Source organism: Cyprinodon tularosa, unplaced genomic scaffold (genome assembly GCF_016077235.1).
Source record: "Cyprinodon tularosa strain WSP-4 unplaced genomic scaffold, ASM1607723v1 ctg83, whole genome shotgun sequence".
Taxonomy (NCBI): domain Eukaryota; kingdom Metazoa; phylum Chordata; class Actinopteri; order Cyprinodontiformes; family Cyprinodontidae; genus Cyprinodon; species Cyprinodon tularosa.
Genome location: NW_024039596.1, coordinates 47,200 through 71,983, shown reverse-complemented (window position 1 = coordinate 71,983; position 24,784 = coordinate 47,200). Strand labels below are relative to the sequence as shown.

Here is a 24,784-nt window from a genome sequence, read left to right as displayed (position 1 = left end):
ACCATCCTGCCTTCAAAAATGATTTCGCTGTCAGAGCCCATGTTTCCCGCGCGTCCTTAAAAAGTCTTAAAAGGCATTGAATTCTTCAAAATAAAACTAAGGCCTTAATTGGTATTAAAATGTCTTGAATCAGTCTTTCGTAGGTCTTAATTATTAAAACGTCATAAATAGGATTATTTTTATTACGATTTATTTTTGTAATCTAAATAAAACATTAAAATTGACAATTTTTGTTTTTATTATTTAAAAAAAATAACGGCTCGCCATTATTGGTTCCATCCCGATAGCGTAACCAATAACAGCGTTGTTGCGGCCGGGACATTTGGGAGATGCACCATTAACCTTTTTGTCTGGAAAATATGAGCAAGTGTAAATGTAACCAAAATTGTCTCCAGCCAAGAGTTTTCTCCATGGCTAAAACCAGGGAACATACATGAGGCTCAGTGGATTTTGTGCAAGAAGCGATTCAAGCTCAGAACGATGGGAATTAAGGCAGTGGAGTCGCACATGCGAAGCACGAAACACAAAGCGTCAAAATGGAGTTACCGACAAACAGCCGGTATTTCTCAGTTTAGTTCCACCCTTGCCTCTGCAACGCCTCCACTTCTCACCAAATCAAACATACTAAGAAAACGATACAAAGAAAAATAGCTGCAAAAAAGACTTATGGCTTTAAAACTGATTTGTTTTGTTCCCTGCTAAAACAAAGTTTGTGAATTCAGTTAAATAATTGTTAAAATATATCTGTCATTTGTGTGTTTTTAGCTTTCTTCCTGTATGGGAAGTTTTTCAAAATTTGAAACATTAGTGCAGTGGTTTATGTTAGAATAAACCTTTGGGTTAAGTTGTCGCAAGCAGGTTTTTCTTGTGTTTCTTGTGAATTTGGTCTTAAATTTTTATTTCAAGTGGCATTAAAAAGTCTTAAAAAGTCTTGAATTTAACTTGCCTTATGCTGTAGGAACCCTGGAGCCGCTCAGACCCCCACATACTGCCGGTGCGCTGTCACTAGGAATCCCATTCAACAGCAGCCTCTGGCCCGGTCGTCTCTATAAGTGAACATGTTTTGCAGGCAGATTTCGGTATTTTAAGTTAATTTAGGTGTCAATAAACTGTTTCAGAGGAGTGATCATATAGTGATCTGTATCATCTTGTGTCTCTCTCTCTGGTTGATGTGGCACGTCGAGCAGCAAAAGTTCAATTTTTCCAACCCTAGCAGCTGCTGCGTTTGCAGCTCGTCCCGTGCGTCAGATCCTCAGAAGCTCACAAAGCGCTGCTCCTGCTGCACAAAACGTGCTGCAGGACCTTTTGCTGCACCTTGATGTGCGTCAACCATTGACTTTGCATGTAAACTAGCTGCTCCTGGTGCTGCTCTAGGTGTGAACGTAGCATAAAGGAGAGACGAATGCACACATTTTTCTTCTTTTTAAAATTGGCCATGTGCGCTGCAGTCACAGCGGTCTGAGGGAGACCCCAACCGAGTGGGTCAGGAAGCTGATCGTTTATCCAGAAAATTACCGTAAAGTTTGCAAAACATTTGTCTGCATTTTATAAATCTCTAAAGCCATAAAGAAAGCATAGAAGTTTCAATAATCTTGTTTTGGCGACTGGATTGATTTCTGTTGGTAAAGTTCTGACGCTGTTTCTCTGCAGGCGAGGTGAAGATGGTGGACCGGCTTGCCAACAGCGAGGCCAACTCCAAGCGGATTGGGTTGGTGGAGAGCTGCTTTGGAGCTGCAGGCCAGCCGCTGGCCATCCCGGGTCGAGTTCTAATCGGAGAGGGCGTCCTCACCAAACTCTGCCGCAAGAAGCCCAAAGCGCGGCAGTTTTTCCTCTTCAACGACATCCTGGTTTACGGAAACATCGTCATCCAGAAGAAGAAGTACAACAAACAGCACATCATCCCCCTGGAGAGTGTCACCATCGACACGGTGCCGGACGAGGGCGAGCTACGGAACGGCTGGCTGATCAAGACCCCCACTAAGTCCTTCGCCGTCTACGCCGCCACCGCCACGGAGAAATCCGAATGGATGAACCACATCGGGAAGTGCGTGAGAGAACTGCTGCAGAAGAGCGGCAAATCTCCGACGGGCGAGCACGCTGCCGTCTGGGTGCCTGACTCGGAGGCGACCGTGTGCATGCGCTGCAAGAAGGTGAAGTTCACGGCGGTCAGCCGCCGCCACCACTGCAGGAAGTGCGGCTACGTGGTCTGCGGGCCGTGCTCGGACAAGAAGTTCCTCCTGCCCAGTCAGTCCTCCAAGCCCGTGCGCGTGTGCGAGCACTGCTACGCGATGCTGTCGGGAAGCCTGGGGCCGCGCTCCGACTCCATCACCCGGCCGGGTGCCAACTTCAACAACAACACCCTGTCAGACGACGAGGACGAAGACGACAGCAGTGACTGAGAAACGCCTGAACCTCCGGAGGACTCGCCCCGTCTCTGCACTCAGGAGCAAATCCTCTCCTCTCATGATGTCAGTTGATTTATTTTTTTCTATTTCACCTCGTTTCTCTGATTGAATCCAGATCAGGGAGGATTGTTTTCTCCTCTTCAGTGGATATTTTCCTTTCTATGAACCCAAATGAGGAATTTCCTGAAACGTAAATTCATCAGTGAAACGAGGAATGAACTGGATCACCGGCAGAACTCTGACTGCATCATCTGCTCAGTCCAGCTCATTCTCATGCCTCCTGACCAGGCTGCAGTTATTCACTACAAAGCACAGGTGCTAACCTGCGCTGTCCCCCAACCTCTTCCTCCTCCGCTCATTTTTATTTCATTTCTGTGAATCAAGGTCACAGAAATGAATCACGGTGATAACAGTCAGAAGTTTTGTCCCGTCTGACTTGCTTTATATTCTCACATTTTTCTACTCTATTTTTGTAGCTCTCTCCTGCATACAATGTTTTCTTTAATAATTAACAAAATGTAGATATTACTCTAAACCTAGAGATGTTCTAGTTGAACTAATGCAGTTGCTTATGACAAATCAGCTAAAGCTCATCTAACAGTGAGTTTCCTCAGTGGTCCTAAAAACTAACTCCGGCCTCCATCTGTACGGCCACAGAGTGCCTTCTAGAAAACAGAGCTCTGCTTCCAGAAAGGGAGAGATTATCTGTAAACCAAGCAAAAAAAATAACAACAGGGATTTCATGATAGGTTTTCTCTGACATGCATTACTCTACAAAAGAAAGCAGATTATAAAAAGAAAGAAATGGGTCATTATATGGAGTAAAAAGAACAGAAATAAAAATAAGGCAATCCAGAAAATCTTTTCAATTCTTCTCCAACAAAAGGATTTGAATAATTTTTCTGTTTTCTCAGATTTCTTCCGACTTTTCTTTTTTTTATTCTATAAACTTGTTTTTTCCCCCACATTTTTTAAACAAATAATATTAGAAATGTTTATAATTTTAAATTTGTCTTTTGAAGATTAAGCTTTACAAATCGCAATCTTTTCAAATTGCACCTTACAGATTACATATAGGAATATAAGAAGGAAAAAAATATAACATCAAAAGAATTTGAAAGAATAGTTTGAAAAACTATTTAAAAAAGTATTTAATAAAATTTGAAGATTATACCATTTGAAAAATAAAATAACACAATTTAAAAAAACAATAATGTACAAAAAATTTGAAAACAAAATATAAAAAGGAATTTAAACGTTTACCATATAAAAAAACAATTAGTAAAATTCTATTTTAAAAATGAATGAAAAGAAATTGAGAAAATAAAATAAAAACATTAATTTAAATAAAAGCAAACCTTGATTTTTTTTTTTTTTTTTTCTGGATTTATTTAGATTTTTGTTTTATTATTTTTTTATCTTAAATTACAAAGCATGTAGTTTGCCTACAACATTAATGAAACTAAATTAACTCCATATGAGGATCGTTTAGAAAGCCATTCCTCTGTGAGGGTTTGCTTCATGCTTCCATGCGGCTCTGACTGCATCATGACCAGCAGGCCGCTGTCAGGCAGCCATGTTTCAGTTAGAAGAAACTCTTTAAAAACAAAGGAAAGGGTTGGTTCGTCTCAGAACACATGGATGTCGTCAGTAAACTGCACTTCGCACGGTTTCCTATGCGGTGCCGGTTGGATCATTACTCAGCTGTTTTTGCTGCCATGTTTGTTTCTGTGTCTCTCTAAGACTCACCGTCCTGGGAATTCCTGGAATTTGGACGTAGCGTTACCTCATGGGTGGAGTTCTGTGGAGATGAAAGGAAAAGCATTTTCTAGAGGAGCTGCTGATAGGAGAGTTTCTTTCAGGGAAAAACATAAAAGATAAAAAAAAATAATAATAATTTTTGTCGAGATTCATTTTCATCTTAAATAAGAAATGCAAAAAAAAAAGTAGAGCTGTAAAGGAAATAGATCCCCCCCCCAGCAATTTGTGTAGTTTGTTTACTATTTCACAACAAATTCATGAAATCAAGTCGTCTGCTATAATAGAGAAGTGTTATTTCCTATTGTCACATGATGATGATGTCTTAACATTTTCTACACGCAGTTCCTCTGTTTAGAGGCTCTGCTGGTTTTCTGGAATGAAAGTGAGGATATCATTTAGCGTCTTCCTGCACATAAGCCCCTCCCCTCGCTGATCTGAGGTCATATGGACACACTGAGTCATGAAACAAACAGACCGGCTCTGAACTCTGCTCCTCCTAAGCTAACATTAGCATCCTTCCTTCCTGGCTTTCCTTTAAAACCCTTCAAAGGAAATGGTTTTAAGAGACAAACGGCAGCGCCTGCAACAGGAGTCACAAGATCAGTCGATGAAATCTGGAAGTGAGAGATCTCTGGGAGGAATCGGTTCCACCTGTAAAGAACTTTAGGAGATTTCATGGCTTCTTTGCAGGGATTTTACTCCCTTAAACGGGCAGATTTTTAACAGCTAAAAGAGCTGAAAAACGGTTATTGCATCACTATATTGGAACACGGTTCTTAAGATAAACCATCCGCCATTTTTTTCCCACAGGATTTAAAAGCTCTAAATGTTTCTGGGAAACTGAGCGTAGCTTCCTCTGTGCCTCCACTCAGATGCAGTGGGTAGAGTCTGTTCCATGGCTGCGTTCACTGACCAGACAAGTGAAGGGGATTTTTTTTAATATATATATCTGCAAAAAGGGAATAAAAACAAACATTAAAGTTTTTCTATTTCAGTAGAAGAATAAAATAAATCCTGCCCAAATATCTCTGTCCTCCTAAATAATCATCTGGGACAGGAGACCAGTTAGCTCCACCAGTTCATAGATTCAAAGCAGCCAAATAAATCTGTATGTTTTATTTTTTTTGCTCCAATTGTTGAATTTAGGAGAAACAACGGAGATGATTTTATCGGTAAGGATCTAAATTTCATAAATTCACTTCCTGAGCTGGATGAAGTGGATGAACCAGGAGATAAAGCAGATTCCCTCTTGATGTTGGAATAAAATGTTCTGCTTGTTTATTTTAGTTTTTACAGTGTTGGCATTAAGTGTCCGAAACGCATCGCTTACAGCAGCACAACGGAAGGAAGAAAGGGAATTTTCCTTATTTTTATTTTTTTGTCTTGGTTTCATAAATGTTTGTTTTGCTGCGATCTGTGATTAGAGGAATTAACGGTTATTGATCACTAACTAGCTGTGCTTTATAGTTGCTGTGGCTGATGGGGAGACGGCGCGGCTGCCGGGACAAAAAGCACAAAGTCTGGCTCTCAGCTGTGGATTGCACTTAAATGGACTCTGATCCGGGTTGTCGACGCATCCCGTCAGAACCACAGTGACTCTAGATGTTTAACAGTGATTCTTGGTTTTAATCCTGGGGATTTTTGTACATGTGTGCAGATTTGTTTGGGTTTTTTTTTTTTTTAACATTGTACTGTTCTGAAAATATTCTTTCTGAAGTTTCAATTTTTCTTTCTTCTTTAAACATTTTCATCCATACTTGGTAAAAAAAAATTGGTAGGAAAGTGTCTAAATTCACCAGAGATGTTCAGTTTTTTTTATTTCCACCAGCTATGCAGAAATAAAGACACTCTGAGGTTTAAGGGATTTCATCTGCACTTTAACAACCTGCTAAGCACCGGCCGTCCAGAGTCCAACAAGTTTTAACCAAAACCAACCAAGCATCGTTCGACCCTTAAGCATCAGAGCTGAAGCAAACCTGCCAAGAAAAGGTGTAATCAAATTCCTCCACGTGAAGCACTGAAGCAAACGTCTGTTGGCTGTCCTCCAGCACCCACTCACATCCAGCCATTTCCTGAGGAACCGGGTTACCTGAGTGCATCAACGGATTATTTGTTCCTTCTGATTCTGCGGCAGAATAAAGCTGCAGCAGGGGATCCTGTGAATGCTGGACTCTAGCCGATGCTCCATGGGTTTACATCGTCACGCTGCAAACACTGCACCTAAAATCTATCTTGCTTATGATGCAGTAAAGGTTTCTGATAACATTCACAACCCCTTTCTTCCTGTTTGGTTTTAAGAGCGCAGCTTCGATTATGATAACGCATGTAGACACATCAAACCTGTAACAGGATGTTGTTTGTTTTGTGGAGGGTTTATTTTCAAAAGGATTGGGGCAAAGCAAGTACTGAGAAGGTTATTATTAAATATTAAACACAGCTTTTCTTACTGTCTTCTGTTTTGTTTTGTTTTTTGTTTGATACTAAATCTTTCTTTTTGAGCTGATCACCCAAAACTGACAATTCAACAGCCATGAAGAAAAAAAAACAAGCTGGTTGAACATGAAAAAACCCACAAGTTATAAGTATCGGAATACTAACATGTTCTCCTATTGATCAGCTGTAATCATTCCTGAAATAAGTTAATATAAAAGAAAAAAAATTTACAGTAAAAGGTAGAGTTATCGGTGTAATGGGTAAAGATGTTTGCACATTTAGAAATCCACAATATAAATTTTTCTTTTTAACACTTTATAGGACAAGTTACCATTTTTGATCACTTGCAAATGGAGTCACCCCACACACACCCTCACCCTCAGTGAGGTCTAGAAGCAAAAGATCTATATCCTGCCATTTAGCAAAAATACTGCTACATGGCTGTACATGTTATTTTGGTATTTGACCAATAAGATGAACCCTTGAATGATTTATTACCTGCTGTAAAGTTGAGAAAAAAAATAAGACAAAAGTTAAAAAGCTAATTAAAAAGTTATTAAGACAAGTTAAAGGAATAAATGTAAGTGCCTGTATCAGCATTAAAGCTCTAAGGTTATGCTATAACTAATAAGTTGTTCATTTCATTCTGTGTTTTTCATGAATTTCTTATAGAAGCACCTTTGGGATTTTTCTTAGTATATTAGGGCAATTGCTGTTTCCTATTATTGCATTGGCCTTAATTTTTACCATCAAAATAGACAAAGGTAATAAGGTCTGGTCCTGTCCTCCAATACCTCTGAGGTTAAAATTGTTTATTTTCAAAGTATTTCACTAAGTGCTTTCCCCTGCAAAAGTATTGATTTGTTCAAAATTTAGCCTAAACTTTGTTCTGTTTTTGTTGAAAACAAAATGTTTAAATGGAAAAACAGAAAATGCTTTTTTTTTTCTTACTTTATAAAAAATATTTTAAAATTTTGCTAAAATATCTCTTTCGGATTGAGTTACAATTTGCATAATTACGTTTTACAGATTTCAGGGGGCTTTCCTCTGGAGTTACGAGCAAAGATTAATTAATATTGGTCGGCACGGACGTTAGCAACCACCTTTTATTGTTGCATCAAGACTACACTGGAAAAACGATCAAGACATAAGTAAAAATTTCTTAAATTAAGTGTATTTAGCCTTAATTTGAGTAGTTAAATGATATGATTTGCCAATGGAATGAGTGTTATTACTCTTAAAATAAGATAATTAGATAATATGCACTCAAAATAAGACAAACCAATTGTGTTTTCCTATTTAAGTGTAAATTGTCTTGTTTCATTGGCAAAATCCAAGAACAAATGCACTTATTTTAAGAAAAAATGACTTATCTAGATTTCGATTTTTTCCAGTCTAAGAATTTGTATTGGGAATACATAGAGAATCAACTATCTATTTGCCACATCTAAATAAAAAATATTTGGAGCTCAGTCTCCGAATGGTTATTCTGAAATCTTTCCAAAACATGAGCTGAATGGCGGCCGGGACCTTTTCTGGGTTCTGACTCATGAAGGTAAAGAAGCTAAACTGAAGTTCTCCTCAAAGGAACCTTCATCACAGTTTGAAAGCTTTTCCAGCTTGAAGCTCTAGTCCTGCATTATCCTTCCACTCACCAACTCTTATTCTCTTATTAAGAAAATCATTCCCTCAGCATGACACGTTCACCACCGTGTTTTAAAGAGGATGGTGTCTTCAGGATGTACACCATGCTGTTTTCCATTCCTGGTTACAACTTCACATAAAGGCTTCCCTTTTAGATTAATAATAAATAGTTTATAGATGTGTTAATTTGTGTTTATGATGCTTTAATTAAGGATTAGTAAGGGACAAAACTGGCAGGTTTCTTACCAAATAGCCTCTTTAATGAGATTCAACTTTTCAGACTAAATTACAACCTTGTTAGCCCCATGTTAGCATTTAGGCTAATCTTGATAGTATTTCAGATCATCTTTATTGGCCAGGTTTGCGTTTACATTTCCATCGCTAATAGGCAAGGCAGCCCAGGCAAGGCAAATTTATTTGTATAGCACAATTCAGTACAAAGACAATGTAAAGTGCTTTACATGATTAAAATACAGGAAGATAAAACTGAATCGAAGCAAAGAGGGAAAAAAAATAAAATAATAAATCAACATTAAGTTTTACAGATAAGTTAAAGCAACACTCTATCTCCAGCCAACTGTTTGATCCAACTATTAGCTTAATTTGATATATTTAATGAGCAATATTCATTGGTTATTGTGTACTAATGCACTGTGCTGCTCCTATTAATAAAAAAAAAAATCCCTTTGGATCCATCTGTGAATAAGTCAAGTGACCCGAAGACCCGCTTTACAGCAGCCTGAGCTCCATTAAACAACGCAAGTAGCAGATGTTGTTTGCCAACAAAACCGATATGATCAGAATGTTTTTGATTCTCTGAACTAGGATTTAATCTAGGGGGATAAACGTGTCCTTTTCTCTACATGAAACTCTATACCTTCTTAATCTGCTGGTCCAAACAGGACTACTATCAGAAAACACAGAGAGAGACCGGTTAATTTTGTGCTTTCAGTGGCTAAAAGTTGCACTGTTTCTTCAAAAATTATTTACCGTAGTCCCGTTTCTCTTTCTGCTGATCACATTTTGTTTTTTGCATGAAAAGTGACATGCATGTGTAATTGTTAAATCCAAACCAGTTGTGACTGGTGGTAAAATGCAAATCAAGCAACCTCTTGATCACTTTCAACACATTTCTGCTCTCCATCTTTCTATAAAGACAAAGTGTCCGGTAAACTAAATCCCCTCCCTGAGCTGTGGCTCTCTGCAGCTCCTCCAGAGTCACTCTGGCTTCCTCTCTGACCCTGGTCTGTCGGTTAAGGTGGACCTCCATGGCAGATGTTCAGAAGCTGAACCTGCTCCAAACTTCTTCACGCTCAACCTGACCCTTTCTGCTGTTTCTTAGTCTTCCTGATGCTTTTTGTGGTCTTTTCAAAACAGCTCTGTTTATACTGAGATGAAATTATAAGTAGGAGGACTGATTAACTGACTTCTGAAAATTATAGTTTCTATTTAGGGGTGTTGGAGCAAAAGGGGCTAAACAAAAATACTTTTTTTAATTTGAAAGAATTTAGAAAGTCGTGCATCGTTTTGAATCCACCTGCACAATAGGTCCTAATATTAAAAAAGGGAAAATGTTAATTGAACAAACAAGAATACAAAACTAGTTTTTTAAAGTTTAGCCTTAGATCATTTGTTTCATCAGAGGCCTGATGTGATGCCTTCAGATGTCTCACACTGTCCAGCCTAAACGGTTAATGAGCAAAACCTGGAATGCAACTTAAAAAACAGGTGGGAAAAAAATACAAAACTAGAACTATAGCAGCTGAGTTTCTGCTCAAAATGTGAATCTTTTGACTGAAAGGAGGAGAAACGTCCAGCTGTGTTTGAAAGAGTCCATCTGGAGGAGAGCAGTCAGACCAGAACCTGAAAAAAACCCCACCTCTATTCACCTGAAAGAGAAAAGTTTCTTTTAAGACCTTCTTAAATAAGCTTCACTCACAATACAGCCCCTTAAATAATTATTACAAACTCCTTAAAGCTCATTCTATGCATTAAAAAAGTCTTAGCTAAAGTTCATGTTCCCTTTTCATAAGGATTAAAAAGTCCTTTTTGCAGCTATTTAAATTTCTTTTTTTGAAACCATGGCCTGTCCTGTGGTTTAATTCATATTTTATTTTCAGAAACCAGTGAAGTCTGAAAAGTTGAAATTAAACATTTTCTGTCGACGTCGGCTGCCTCACAGACTCCCAGTGGTGCTGCTCTGCTGCTTCGCTCTTGAGAACATTAATAAAAAGGAAAAGCCTTTGTGGGTCACCTGCAGGAACAAACTGTCCCTGCAGGAACAAACAAAGTTCAGGTGATAAATATTAATATCTAATTACATACAGCCGACTGACACGGTGGAAGCTGCTCAAACTCCCTGGATGCTCCCTGTTCATGGTGCTGCTGCACTGAAGGAGAACGCTGAAGGTTAGGGAGCATCTTTCACCCATTAGAAAAGCTATTTTAGGCGTGAAAATGTAAAAGCTTCACTGGTATTAGTGAAGCATGTTTCACTTCTAACCCTGAATTTAAGTTTTAAGCTCATCATTCATTCTGTTTTGTTACTTAGACAGGTATGCAGCATTGCAGGCTAACAAAAGAAGCCAAACGAAGTTTCAATTTGCATGTTTTCAAAACAAAAACAAGGCTTTGTTAGGCTAAAATCTCCAACTCCACGCTATTCCTGACATTTTGAATTGGAAAAAGCTTCCTGGATGGGAAGCGAAACGTCTTCAAACTTGGTAACAGAGTCCAGTGGATTGTTTTGATTTTCTTGTTCTTTGGAATCTTCATCAGCATTACGGTATTGCGGTTTTATAAATAAAATGCAGATATTTAGAGGTAAAGTCAACAACGGAAAGTAAAACTGCATGCAAAATCTGTTTTAAATATGTTAAAGGATTTAAAAATAACTTCAAAGAGAGAAAAATATACATGGCTGCATCTTGGATCTGCAGAAATGTCCAAATCTAGAAAATAAAAATAAAAAAATCTGGTGAAAAAGAAAAAAAAGTTTAGTTATTTTTAATCCTTGTGGAATCTAGAATCACCTAAATAGAACCTTTTAGACATGAAGGTCTGGAGGAGCAAGGCGTCATGCCCTGATCTAAATTTAAAAGGAGAAAAGCATCAACTTCTATCAGGAGGCAAGGAGTAATGGAGGCCGTGGGTTCCAGAAAACCACAGTGACAGTCAGTATGCATGAATGGAGACGGCATGAACCGCTGCTGATGCTTTCCAGGAGTGGCCAACCTACCAAAATTACTTCCAGAGGACATCAGTGACTCATCCATGAGGTCACTGAAGAACCAAGAACCACATCTAAAGCTCTGCAGGCCTGTTAGGGTCAGAACTCATAATTCAATAATTGGATTGAGGAACTCATGGGAAAGTTCCAAGAAAAAAAACATTATGATCAACAAGAATATTGAGAAAATATTCTGAGAAAAGAGGCAGAAGCAAACACACAAAGGATGAATTTTATTGCATTTTTGCAGAAAAAAAAACATATATTTTCCAACTAATTACAGTAAAAATAACAACCTGTAAACCCTAAACTTATTTTCTCTTAAGTGTCTTGAGCCTTTCAACTATTTATAATACAATATATTGTAAACAATATATAATTGTTTTAACTTAAATTTGAAAAATAAAAGTTATATGAGATTCACCTCCAAAGGATTTCATAAAAAAGGAACCAGAGTTAGATTTTAAATTCATGAATTATAAACTTTGTTGCTAATAAAATGATCCATCGTTTCGATTTATATTAATATACCTCAAAGCTTTTTTTTTTCATTAAAAGTAGCGCAAAGAAAAAGCTCAACGAGGACAGTTTGCTTGAATAATTTATATTTGATAAAATTGATATTTGTCTTTGATCATGCTTCATGTTCACTGTTGCAAAGGTTGGTATTTGCTGAGCAGAGATTGAAAAATCTGGGAATGAAGTTGAGTTTATTTCAGCAGCATATAAAGTGGGAGTAAAAATTTTCCAATGAATATATTGAGGACAGGAACAATAAAGGAAACAGGACACTCCCCAACCTGAAGAAGATATTATTTGGTCCAGGTCTCCCCCGAAGCGCTGACACGCAGGCCTTCCCTCTGTCTGCTTCCTTAGACGAGCCCCTCTGTGGCGAACTTCATTTATTCTGGGATGAAAAAAAGATAATTAGTTTTCTCAGTGTAAGCCTGCAGTGCTGCCTTTAAGTTTGAACTGTCTGCAGCATCACTGTGAGTGGCAGGTAATCGAAGCAAGCAGTCGCCATTAGCTAGCTGATAATGGGGGATAATTGCAGTAATCATGTTGGTTTATGAAAGGGGAAACTAATCCTGCATTACACCAGTGCTAGATGATAAAGCTCCAGGTCAGACAGGGGCCGGATGCTCTAATTACACTTTGAGGCCGTAAAAATTTTAAATTGGGAAGACTTTACATAACTGAAAAGCAGAATTGTACTTTATTCTCCTTTCAATTCAGTTTATTTATATAGTCGCAGCATGTAATCCCTAATCACGTCACAGAGACAGTTACATACAGACTGGTCAAAACCTTTCTATCCACGGTAAACCAGCTGATTGCATCAACTCACCTGCTAGGTTTATGCAATGATGATTATAAAATTATTATGTGTGTGCATATGAAACATTGGAGGAAAGGAGATGCTTCACTCTGTCCTATGATTCAATCAGAGAACCGCTTTGCCTTGTGATTCGGTCAGTGGAGCATCCTGTCTTATGACCTGATCAATTGTCCTTTCAGAACAATACTCTGTTTTGTAACCATGTGTTATGTTCTGTTAATAAATAAGGCACTGCAAGGAGGGCAGAGATGGGAAGTAACGAAGTACAAATACTTCGTTACTATACTTAAGTAGATTTTTCTGATATTTTTACTTTACTACTTATTTTTAAGGTGACTTTTTACTTCTACTCCTTACATTTTTACACAAATATCTGTACTTTCTACTCCTTACATTTTAAAAAATTGTCTCGTTACTTTAGTTTTGAATCATTTCAATGGAGTTACCGTTATTATTTTTCACGTCATTAATACCAAATTCAGTCTAATTGGATGGGAATCTACGTTGCATTTGACGCACCACTACAAGATGAATCGACAGATTCGGCGGTATTCATTCGCGGCAAATCATTGCAGCTTGGTGGCGGTGGCGTTAGCATAGTAGCATGGACGACGAGATGATTGAAAATGAACGCAACGGAGATCTAGTCCTATTGGCAGACATCCATTTAAAATGTAGGCAACGGCATGAAAAAAGTGGTTTCTACTTTTACTTTTATACTTTAAGTAAATTTACAAGCCTGTACTTTGTTACTTTTACTTGAGTAAAGAAGTTTAATCAGTACTTCCACTTTTACCAGAGTATTTTTTAACACAAGTATCTGTACTTTTACTCAAGTACGGAAAGTGAGCACTTTTGCCATCTCTGAAGGAGGGGGGTCGGAGAGAGAGTGTTGGGTGCAGTTCTTTCTCCCCTCCTGCAGGAAGCTGTTGTTGAAAATCCCTTACTGTGTACTAAGTCCTTCTTTTACGAACCTACATTTTTGAACCTAACATCACCGATTTGCAGTATTCACTCCACCTGGATGAACTAAAAAATACTGCTTAACGGGAGAATAGATATAGCATAAAGCAGAATAATGAAATATGTTCCCCATGTCCTCCAGCAGTCTAAGCCTATAGCAGCATAACTATGTAGATAGTTCAGAATACCCTGAGCCACTATATGCTTTATCAGAAAGAGAAGCTATTAATTGTGAATAATTAACAGACTTTTAGTGAGCTGCAGTCCTCAAAATTAGATGTGCTGAAGCCAGGAAACTTCTAAAACCTGCAGGACAGAGGCATTTGGGGGCCCACTTTTGCCATGCCTTTCCTAAGTGATCAAAGGGTATGTATTGTTGTCAAAAGCACACTTTTATCAAACATTTTGTGGGTTTTGTCAACACTAAAATCATGAAAAGGTTTGCAAATAAAATAATAGTAGTTCCTACATTTGTTTAATTCCTGTTTTCATTTGGAAAACTTTGGGAGTTTTTTCCTGGCTGAAAGCAGAGGACGGATTTTCAAACCCTTTTCTCTGCTGCATTAAAACAAAATATTCTGAGGCAGCCACACATCTTTTTTCTATAAAAATATACAGTAGCTTGCACTGAAATCAGAATCAGCATTTTGCATGGATGGATGCATCTTTCAATAATGTGTATGCACATGTTTGGGGGTTACGTTTCAGTTTTAATCCTAATTCAATAGCTTCAGTTAAGGACGTAACCAGCATTTAGCCATCATGAGAAACACATCTTATTGAGGTTTAAACTGGATCTTTAGCGCTTTCTTACCAGCAGCAAGTCGCAAAGAGATGATCTGGTCAAATCTATGATAAACACTAAAGTTAAAACAGTCTAGTGGCCAGAATAAAAGGATTGAAGCCCCAATGAGGTAAGGTGTCTCAGAGGCTGAGGATTTACAGCAGATGAATAGCTATAGGGTCATATAGATGTTAGCTCCCGTGTCTGCTGGGGTTTATTCCTGCTTCTTAAAGATGAAAACCTCAGACATCATTCTTCTTCTGGAGATGTTGTTTCTATCTTTTCTGTCACTTTTCTGTCATCTTCTTCCTCTTTCTGTTTTTTTTTATGTGTATTCTGCAGAATATGTTGTCATGGCTGCAAAGACTGGACTAAACAGTGAATCCAAAAAAATAATGGACTGCTTGGTTTGATTCACCAGGAAAAAAAAATCAAAACAAAATTACTCAATACTTTTAAATATGCTGTTATTATTTTTGTTTTATTTTTAAATGTGGCCAATTAATGTTTACTAATAATCAATAATTCAAGTTATTTTCTGAGACCCTCCAGTGACCACAGGAGACAAGTCATTAAGTCCTTTCTTTAAGTGTTTCTTTATTCTCAACATGGATTTAAACGTTGCCTCCTTTTACTGGCTGGATTATTGGTTAATAATAACACCCACCATAAGCAAAGACTTATGTTAGAATAATTGCATATAAATGTATCTGTGTAGTGTTATCATGCATAAAGCTGTGTGTTATGTGCATGTGTTTATAGCCATCTTTTCTGAAGTATAGTGTGATTTGTAGATTTGCTTTTGGGGAGGTTGTGGTTGATCTACGAGCAGCACTAAACCTGCTGAACTTTAGTGAACAGCTTCAAAAGCTAAAAATTGGACTGAACCCTGAGATTTAGAGGACATGTTTACGGAGGCTGAGTTCCTTATGTGTTCCCCCCCGTGTAGCAAGGAGAACGTTGAGACTGCAGGGTGGGTTTTGTAGACTCTGCAGTCTCTTCCAACTCTCCTCGCGAGTAAACTAAATTAATTGTCGCTGTGCCTTCTTTCTTTCCCTGCATGTATGTATGATGTTTTAGGTGCTTAAACCTGACAAATTAAAGGAATAGTACACCCAAAACATGATTAGCCTTCATTTTCTACTCACCCCCATGCTGAACAACACCCTGGAGTACTTTTTTGATATCTCAAATGCATCTGGAGATCTGGGAGGCTTCTTGCTGTCTGCTGACATTCAAATAATGGAGGTCTATGGCGCCCGAGGCAGAAAGGTCCATAAAAGTCCACAAAAAACATGTCAATATTCCTCCATACTGCTCGTCCAATGTATTCCAAGTGTCCTGAGTGGGTAGCATCCAGAATTTACTCGAAACGAAGTCATTTAGAATGTTTTTAGAGCATAAACAGTAGTGTATAGGATTTCCTGAAAGCGCGCACATGCGCGTTCACGGCGCTACGGAAGCCGGCAGACCAAACCAGATGAAAGTGCGCATTCAGCGTCTGCTCTGCCAATAATGCAAGCGTAGAAGAAGAAATGTGCTGTTTACCTGTGCAAAGAAAGAAACAACGAAAGAAAAATGTCTGAGGACTTCAGTGTTGAGGAAAAGCATGAGTTCTTTGCCGAGCTGAATGCGCACTTTCATCTGGTTTGGTCTGCCGGCTTCCGTAGCGTCGTGAACGCGCATGTGCGCGCTTTCAGGAAATCCTATATACTACTGTTTATGCTCTAAAAACATTCTAAATGACTTCGTTTCGAGTAAATTATGGACGCTACCAACTCAGGACACTTGGAATACATTGGACGAGCAGTATGGAGGAATATTGACACGTTTTTTGTGGACTTTTATGGACCTTTCTGCCTCGGGCACCATAGACCTCCATTATTTGAATGTCAGCAGACAGCAAGAAGCCTCCCAGATCTCCAGATGCATTTGAGATATCAAAAAGGTACTCCAGAGTGTTGTTCAGCATGGGGGTGAGTAGAAAATGAAGGCTAATCATGTTTTGGGTGTACTATTCCTTTAAATGTCTCAAAGATCATGAGAGCTCCAGCCAACAATGATTTATGCTCCTGATCTCCGAACTGCACTGCTGCCTTCGCTCCCATTAGCTTCAAGCGAATCAGGAAAGTATTTTATTGAATATTGTGCCAGTTTCTAAGATTGCCGTTTAAATGAAAAATGATAAGATGAAACAGAGAGAAAAATGTTTCTCTTTCCCTCAAAATATATGGAAACAATCAATGCCTTGCAATAAAAATTCACACCTTTAGAGACAGAAATATTTGTCATTTCTTTCTTTTTTTTAACACTGGTATTTTAACTGAACAAAATATTTCATCAATATTCATTCACAACAGTATACTACAAATAAAGAGGACAAATATAGAATATTTGCTTTTTTTTATGAATTTGTTTTTAGTTCTATAGGGGAGAATTCGTCTCTGCAGTCACATAGAAGTCTTCTCTAAAGATAGAGAATGTTGCTCAACCAATTTGATGTATATATCATGTAGAACCATACATTCATTTGAACGGTAGTAATGTATAAATATGCGCATAGTTTTATCAGCAAGGACTCTAATGAACATCTGATTCAGTGATTTATTCAGAAAATATAGAAGTTCTGCTTATTTTTTGTCCTGTTGGTTTATTTTAATCAGTATAAATTGACCATAAGATGTTTTTGGCACCAATAAGTTTTCAGACACCCCTCAGTGCACATTGGCTCCTGCCTGGCCACCCCTACAATATAAACATTTTCTAGGACTGCCACTGGACAGGAACCCCCTGATTCCAGACCCTCTGTTCGCTCCTCTTACGCACGTCCACTTGTGCAGTAACGTTAACCAATGGTTGTGTCTGAATGTCTCCCCCAATCACTGTATATATTGGTTACGCCATTTTAGATGAGTGTCCGAACGTTTACTTGATAGACAAAGTAGTGGACTCTAAATTTCCCACAATGCACCTTGAAAAGTAGTGATCATCTATTGTCGGAGACGAGCAGATAAATCCCATGATGCTTTGGGAGAACTGTTCTTGCAAAGCATCCTGGGATTTGTTGTGGCCCAAACATCTTACAAAGATGGTGTGCAATAGTTGAAGTTTTCTTCCAGGGACAGCTATTTTTCTTTCCCAAAAAGTCCTAAAAGATGTTTTTTCCAACTTTCCTGACCAGCGCTCTTCCTTCTTTGCGGCTTTTAGCAAAGTTTTAATGTGACTTCATGTATTCTTCTTTCAGTTCTTCTGAAAAGGTCAGACATCTCGGTCAGTAAAGGATTTAGACTAATAGTGTAAGTACATCAAACAACAGAAAATGGCATATAACAAAAAAATCTAATTCATAGAACTATGCTCATGCAAAGAAAACATGTAATTTTTGTTTATAGATTACAGCTATATTTTAAAGTTTGTGTTCAAAATCCAAATTAATCTTTTTAGTAGAAGTCTTCTTTTTCTGGAGCCGCAGTTGGTCTGCCAAATATTCACTTTCATCAGACAGTCCACTAAGGAAAAACAAAAATAAAATATGAACAGACAATAAGGAGAACAATATTTATATCTTATCCCTAAATATATCAGAGGATGTTGTAAAACTTGTGGATTAATTTGGTGTTGAAGTTTATTTTCCATACCTTTTATTTGTTCAGAGTTTATCTTCTTTCTCTACGTGATGCAACATAATCTGATTGCAAAGCTGCAGCTGTTGAATGATAAGCAACCGCAGCGATATCCCAGTGCTTTCATATCAGGCAAACTTGTCTTATTAAAGTGGATTAAAAAGAATCTCACAGGTAGACTAAGCTTCTATGTTGAGATTAAAATAAACAAAATTAAAGCCTGCATCAATGGGAAAAAATATAATAATTTCCAAATAAGAAGAAAATAAGAGGATAAGTTTATTATAAGCAGCAATAATAAACTTTAGATTAGTTGCCTTGCTTGGAGAACTGAGGAAGTTTTTAAAATACATAATGAATATTAGGATCATTACAATGATTATTGTTCCCATAATGCAAATTTGACCCAAACTACAGAATTTTCCACAGGGTGCCAAATGCTAAAGTTTGCAATTAACTCTTGCTTTCTGTTCCTGAAGATCTGAAACACAGTCTCCTACTCATTAATTAAAAGCTTTTGTGTTGTTTTTTACTAGCAAGAAACAATGCCGAGTTTATCTGCTGCTGTCATCATATGAATCAAGCCACAGTTTGCAGAAATCATGTTTACATTACACTGCAAAAATTTTTAATCTTAAGTCTATTTTTCTTAAAATAAGTGCATTTTTTCTTGAATTGATGAGGTAAATAAGACACTTTGCCAATGGAACAAGACAATTTACCGTTAAAATTAGTAAAAACAATTGCATTTTCTTATTTCAAGTGAATTTTATCTAATTATCTTATTTTAAGGGTAAAAATACTCATTCCATTGGCAAATCCTCTTAGTTATGTACTCAAATTAAGGGTAAATACACTTAATTTAAGAAATCTTTACTTATTTCTAGATTGTTTTTGCTGTGTAACGAGGTCTGCTTAGAAATAGAAGCTGCATTTTTCTGCTGCTTTTTGTGCTGGAAGTTACAAAAACTCACACAGTTTCAGCTTCATATTGTTCCACTTCCGTCTTCACACTAAACCGGTTGTTTTTGGGTTTACTCAGCTCCGCTGGTGAGACTTTCTGCACCTGTGTGAAGGTCAAGCTGAAAAGAACAAACTCTGACATCAAATTGTGACTCGGTTATAAATTTGTCATCAGATTTTTGAGCTCTTGACTCACAAGTTTGAAAGCTCTGACTTTTGATCCCCTTTAGATTGAGAATTTAAAATTCTTTTAAATAGAGGTTGGATATTTTTAAACTGATTTAAAATTGAGCCATGTTCACAGGGTGATATATCTAAAGATCTTTTTAATCCTCCACCCTTCCAGCTTAGGCCTTACTGCTGATCTAGACTGTTTCAGTCCTTTCCTGCATATACCATGCAGGATGTTATTTCTATTTATTTGCCAACATAAAATCTAACAATGAGCCTAATTAGCATAATGAGAAATTATATCTTTTAAATTTTGCAGAACACAGAATGATTATGTGCCCATCAGGTTCTCTGGTTTGCTAACTGCAGAGCATGGAGCTGTCAGTTGGAGCAGTGGCTTATCTGCAGCTGAGAGAAAGCAGCTGGATCAGCTGATCAGGAAGGTCAGCTCTGTGATTGGATGCCCTCTGGACTCATACAGGAGGTGGGAAACTAAAGGATCCTAACCAAATTAACATCTCTGTTGGATAATGTTTCCCACCGCATGCATGAAGCTGGTGCTGAAATGGACAGTGACAGACTGCTGCACCTTAAATGCACCAGGGAGCGTTATCACAGATCCTTCCTTCCAGCAGCTGGAAGACTTTATAACCTTCTCTGTTCCCAACAACCTCAATAAGTTGTTTCATTCATGCTGATTTTGCACAGTTTCTATCTTAGTCAGTTAAATAACATGCTGCTGTCATTTTACACATCTCTGATGTTGCTGCTATTTTCAAATATCCATTACTGTAAAAATGTCCATAGCATTAAATTGGTTATTTTATTCTCCAGGTGCACAGTTTTTATATTATTAAAAGACTTTACAGTACAGTATTTTATTATTTATCTTTTAACTCTTCACTACTGTTATTCTTATACATTTTTCTAAGGTCCACATTTTTTCTACAATCTTTTTGCTGCTGTAAAAACCAGAATCTCCCCATTGTGAGACAATAAACCTATTCTATTCTATTCTATTCTATTCTATTCTATTCTATTCATTATCTCTAAAGCTCATTCGGCTGCAGAATTGGCTTCTTTCTTTTGAGTTTCTCCACCTCTGCTGGAAAGACAAAGACCAATAAAGGACTTCGGGAACAAGTCGATTTGCACATGATCGTCAGCAAACAGATTAATTCAAGGGTGACGGCTCCTGTCTGGTGACGGGAAATAGAGGTTATGATAAAAGGATTTTCTGTAGTCAGGAACTCCATGCAAAGTCTTCCTTTGTGGGCCAAGGATGATGTGTTAATGTAGTCGGAACAGTAGTCACCGAAAACACCACTGGTAGCATATATTTCGTCGGTTTGGCAGAGAAAAGCAAAATGATTCAGTGAAGTTTTGTGAGACACAGAAATCAATTACTTGTCAATCAGCTTATTTAGAGAAAACTTCATCCATATAGTCTAACATGGAGGTGGGAAAATCATGGTTTGATGGGTTTTCTGCTGCATGAAAGAAGTTTAACAAGAAACTTCTTCCCTAAAACAAAAAATAAAGGAAGAATCAGGTGAGTGGAATCAAAGGAGTGACTGAAGAAGAAGAAATACCCTAAAGTTTCAACAAGACCCCAGATCTGAGGACAGAACATTTGTGAAGGGATCTAAATTCTTCCCAAACAGCATCCAGGAGACCTTAAAGCTTTCATTTCTAAAAAAGGAGATTAAAAAAAAAAACACGAGGATCAGTGAACAATGAGACATTACCATGGTGATCTCTCTGATTTCTCCTGGTAAAATTTTCATATGGACAAAACGAAGCTGAAATTACTATTTGTGTGAAAGCTATTTGAGCACAGGTTATTATTCCCCACAGAGCAGAACTCTCCACTCTGTGTTCTTCATAATGGAGCCCAATCAGGAGCTCATTCAGAACCAGGTTGGACATATTCTGGTTCAAACCGTATTTTTGTCCGTGTGTTTTTAGGCACTCTCTGTCGCCTTGAAGGCAGAGCGGCTCCGATATTTTTTCTTCTAAAAGCACTGATAACTAATTTGCTCAGCAAGTTCACTTTTCTCATTTTTAACCATGCTTTACTTTTAAAGGTGACCTCTTTCCTGCGGTATTTTCATCTGATTTTCGCTTTTGACTCAACCTGAGGAACAAAATACTTTGGCCTTGTAGTTTATTTAGCTCTACTTCACCTTGTTAGTTTCATCTTCGTGGAGTCCCTTTGGGCTTTCAGCTGCTTTACGCTAATTTGGCAGATTTGTCACTAAAGCTGTTTTTATTAGAAATGTTCTGTTTGGTAATATTTTTATTAGATTGTAATTTGAATGATTAGGAAATACTCAGAAATTGCATTTTAGGCTGCAATCTCATTTGATGGAGAATATAAAAATAAAAGCTCCTAAAGGAGACATTTCACCTGAATTAATTTCATTTGATATTTTAAAATGGAAACACATATTTTAGATACAGTTTACGAAATTAACCAACTGTTAGTAGAGTTTCAATGACTGTAATGTTGTATTTTAACTTATTATTATGATCATTTTTCTATCCCACATCACATTAAACCCATAAACTTTGAAATACTTTATTGGGATTTTATGTGGCAGACCTAGAAATACTAACAACATTTATTTTAAAAATTAAAATCTGCAAATCATGAAATAAAAATTGCTTTACATTGATTTACTTTGACATCCTGATTTAATTTCAGTATAAACACATCTCACTCTCAGACACAAACTGGGCCCATTGGTTTCTTCTTTTTCTCTTTTTCATGTCCTATTTTCCTCAATATGGCTCCAGGCATAGTTCTTCCAGAGCTAGATGATAACCCAACAGATTTACTTGCACGTGTAGACCATTGTGACTGTTGTCATTTCTGCCTGGTACTTGTATATAAAAGTTCATTGAACATTATTTCGGGAGTAAATCAAATACAACAGACTTGGAGACGGAAATGAAGGTGAGAAAAAAAGAGGGTTATAAGAACTAAGGAGAGAGAGAGAGACAGGAAAGAGTTCATGAAAGAAAGGCAAAATAATAGAACAAATCAAAAATAGACAACACAGGAGACATGCAGTAACTCCTAGAAGTCTGCTTCCACACCAGTATAAGAGAAAACAGAGAACATAACAGCAAAAAGAAGACAATAGACAAGCAAAATAAACATAAAAAAACTTCAAGAATAGAAGGTATCCCTCAGATATCCACGTGTCTGGAAGGTAACACCTATGGTGTTTACACAATATTATTCAGGGTGGTATATATCTGTAGCTGCATTAGCGTGTATCCATGGTACCTGGAGCAAAGCTCACATAGTATGCATGCATGAGGATGCTTATAAAGGATTTACAAAGCTTCTTCAGAAGGAAAATCTGTTCAATAGCAGGTGTGGGGGCCCAAGACTCGTCCTACAGGGCTCAGGACCGATAAAGACGCGATCCTGACCCCAGGTATCCAGAGACTGATCACTGGGACAGAAGGGCAGGCATAGTGATGGCCGCACCCACCACAGAGGGGCAGACAACAGCTACCAAAGCCCAACCTCCGGGGGAACACCCCAAAGGGGCCCAGTCCCTGAGGCGCCCGACCCTGGAGACCATAGTGGCTAGGTCCCCTGGAGCAGAGGAAGCGAGCCCATGGGCTCTGCTGGCAGCTGGTCACAGACAAGGTTGACCTGGATGAGAGATCAGGGATCTGAGGTTAAGGAGCGCCCCACCCTCTAATGGGGACCCCACAGGGCCAGGAGGCCTAAGCCAGGCCAGGCAGCCATCAGGAATGAGACAGCGCCCCCCAGAGCACCGAACTCAGAACCATCAGGGCGCCAGTAGACACAAGCACCTCTGGGAGCATTAGAAAGGGGGAGGAGACATGCACAATTCACACCCTGGTCTTAATCATGACCCCTGACCCGAAAGCAGCTATTCCCCTTTTACGGTCCAGGCATTGGCAAGGAGCAGTCTGACCCCACAATGTGCTATTTTTCCAGAAATGGGTGCAAACAATGTATTTAAAAAAAGGAGACATGCTCTAATAAACCTTTGGTTGTATGTATAGATGTGTGTGTGTGTTTATATATCTGTCTATGCATCAGAGTGAGGACCATTTTTCAGATTTCATCATCACAATGAGGACCGGTTTTTAATGAAATTCTGCTGTCCTCACATACAATTTTGCTAACGTTAGGTTTAGGGCTATGGTGTGAGCTGGGTTAGTATGCATTGGTAATGGTTAGGTTTAGGGTTATTTTTATGGTTAAGGCATAGAAAGATATGAACATGAGGCGACAGTGGCGTTGGATGTTGGAGTTTGCCCTTAAATCGGAGGGTTGACGGTTCAAGCCCTGGCTCTGACTTTCATTGTCGTTGTGTCCTTGGGCAAGACACTTCACCTGCATTGTCTATTGGTGGTGGTCAGAGGGCCCGGTGGCGCCAGTGTATGGCAGCCCCGCTTCTGTCAGTGAGCCCCAGGGCAGCTGTGGCTACAATGTAGCTTGCCACCATCAGTGTGTGTGTGTGAATGGGTGAATGAATGTAGTGTAAAGCGCTTTGGTCAAGTCTACTGACTTGAAAAAAGGTGCTATATAAGTACATGCCATTTACCATGATTAAAAATCAATGGGAGTCAACAAATGGTCCTCACTACATATAGCAAAACAAGTATGTGTGTGTGTTCTTGTTTTTAATATATTGTTTGGACCCAGTTCTGGAAAAATAGCACATTGTGGGAACGGACTGCTCCTTGCCGATGCCTGGACTCTAAATGGGGAATTGCTGTTTTTGGGTCAGGGGTCATGATTAAGACCAGGGTGTGAATTGTGCATATTTAGAGACATCCTGTGATTAGACCAAAGATATCACCACTATTAACAGATTGTGGAAAAACTCAAAAGAAACACAAAGAAATTACTTTTGATTAGATTGATTTGAGGGGTGAGGAAAGATGAACAGGACAGATGGTTAGAGAAACAGTTGCTGTAGTTTTTTGTACTCTTTCACCTCCTGTTACCAAAGTGATGTGGCTTGGATGCTGTTTTAAAGTGTTAACTCCTTGCTTTTCATTCCACTCCATTGTACGTTAGTTTTTTTTTTTGAATGAAAGACTCAGTAATGCAGAATTAATCCCTACATAACCCGTGTTTCTGAGTGACTATAACTTCAGTTGTATTCTTTTTTTTAAGTACGTTGTTTCATTAAAGCTGTCCTTCCAGGTTTTTGAACAAAAATGACCTTTTATCATTTATGATAAACGTTATGATAATTTGCTCATTAATTCTTCGCTTTGGCAGATTGCTTTGTTATGGGGTCACTCTTACCCTCACCTGTGACCAATTTTAAAATGGTCAAGTCTTTTGTCCCAATAAACATTTTTGACGTTTAGGTTAATATTTTAATGAGGCGTTTGTAAAATAATGAAATTCACAGGACAGGGGGTTATTTTGCAGCTTAACATAAAGTTAGGAGGTAAAAACGA

General features: G+C 38.2%; 1 protein-coding gene across 1 annotated transcript in view; it reads left to right on the top strand.

The window, feature by feature from the left end:
* Positions 1 to 3,178, top strand: part of plekhf2 (pleckstrin homology domain containing, family F (with FYVE domain) member 2) — a 41,033-nt gene extending 37,855 nt beyond the window's left edge. The window contains exon 2 of the mRNA XM_038272447.1: positions 1,651 to 3,178. Coding sequence (XP_038128375.1) covers positions 1,662 to 2,399 — 738 coding nt within the window. The 5' untranslated portion in view covers positions 1,651 to 1,661 and the 3' untranslated portion in view covers positions 2,400 to 3,178. The remainder of the gene's footprint in view (positions 1 to 1,650) is intronic.
* Positions 3,179 to 24,784: the final 21,606 nt, after the last annotated feature.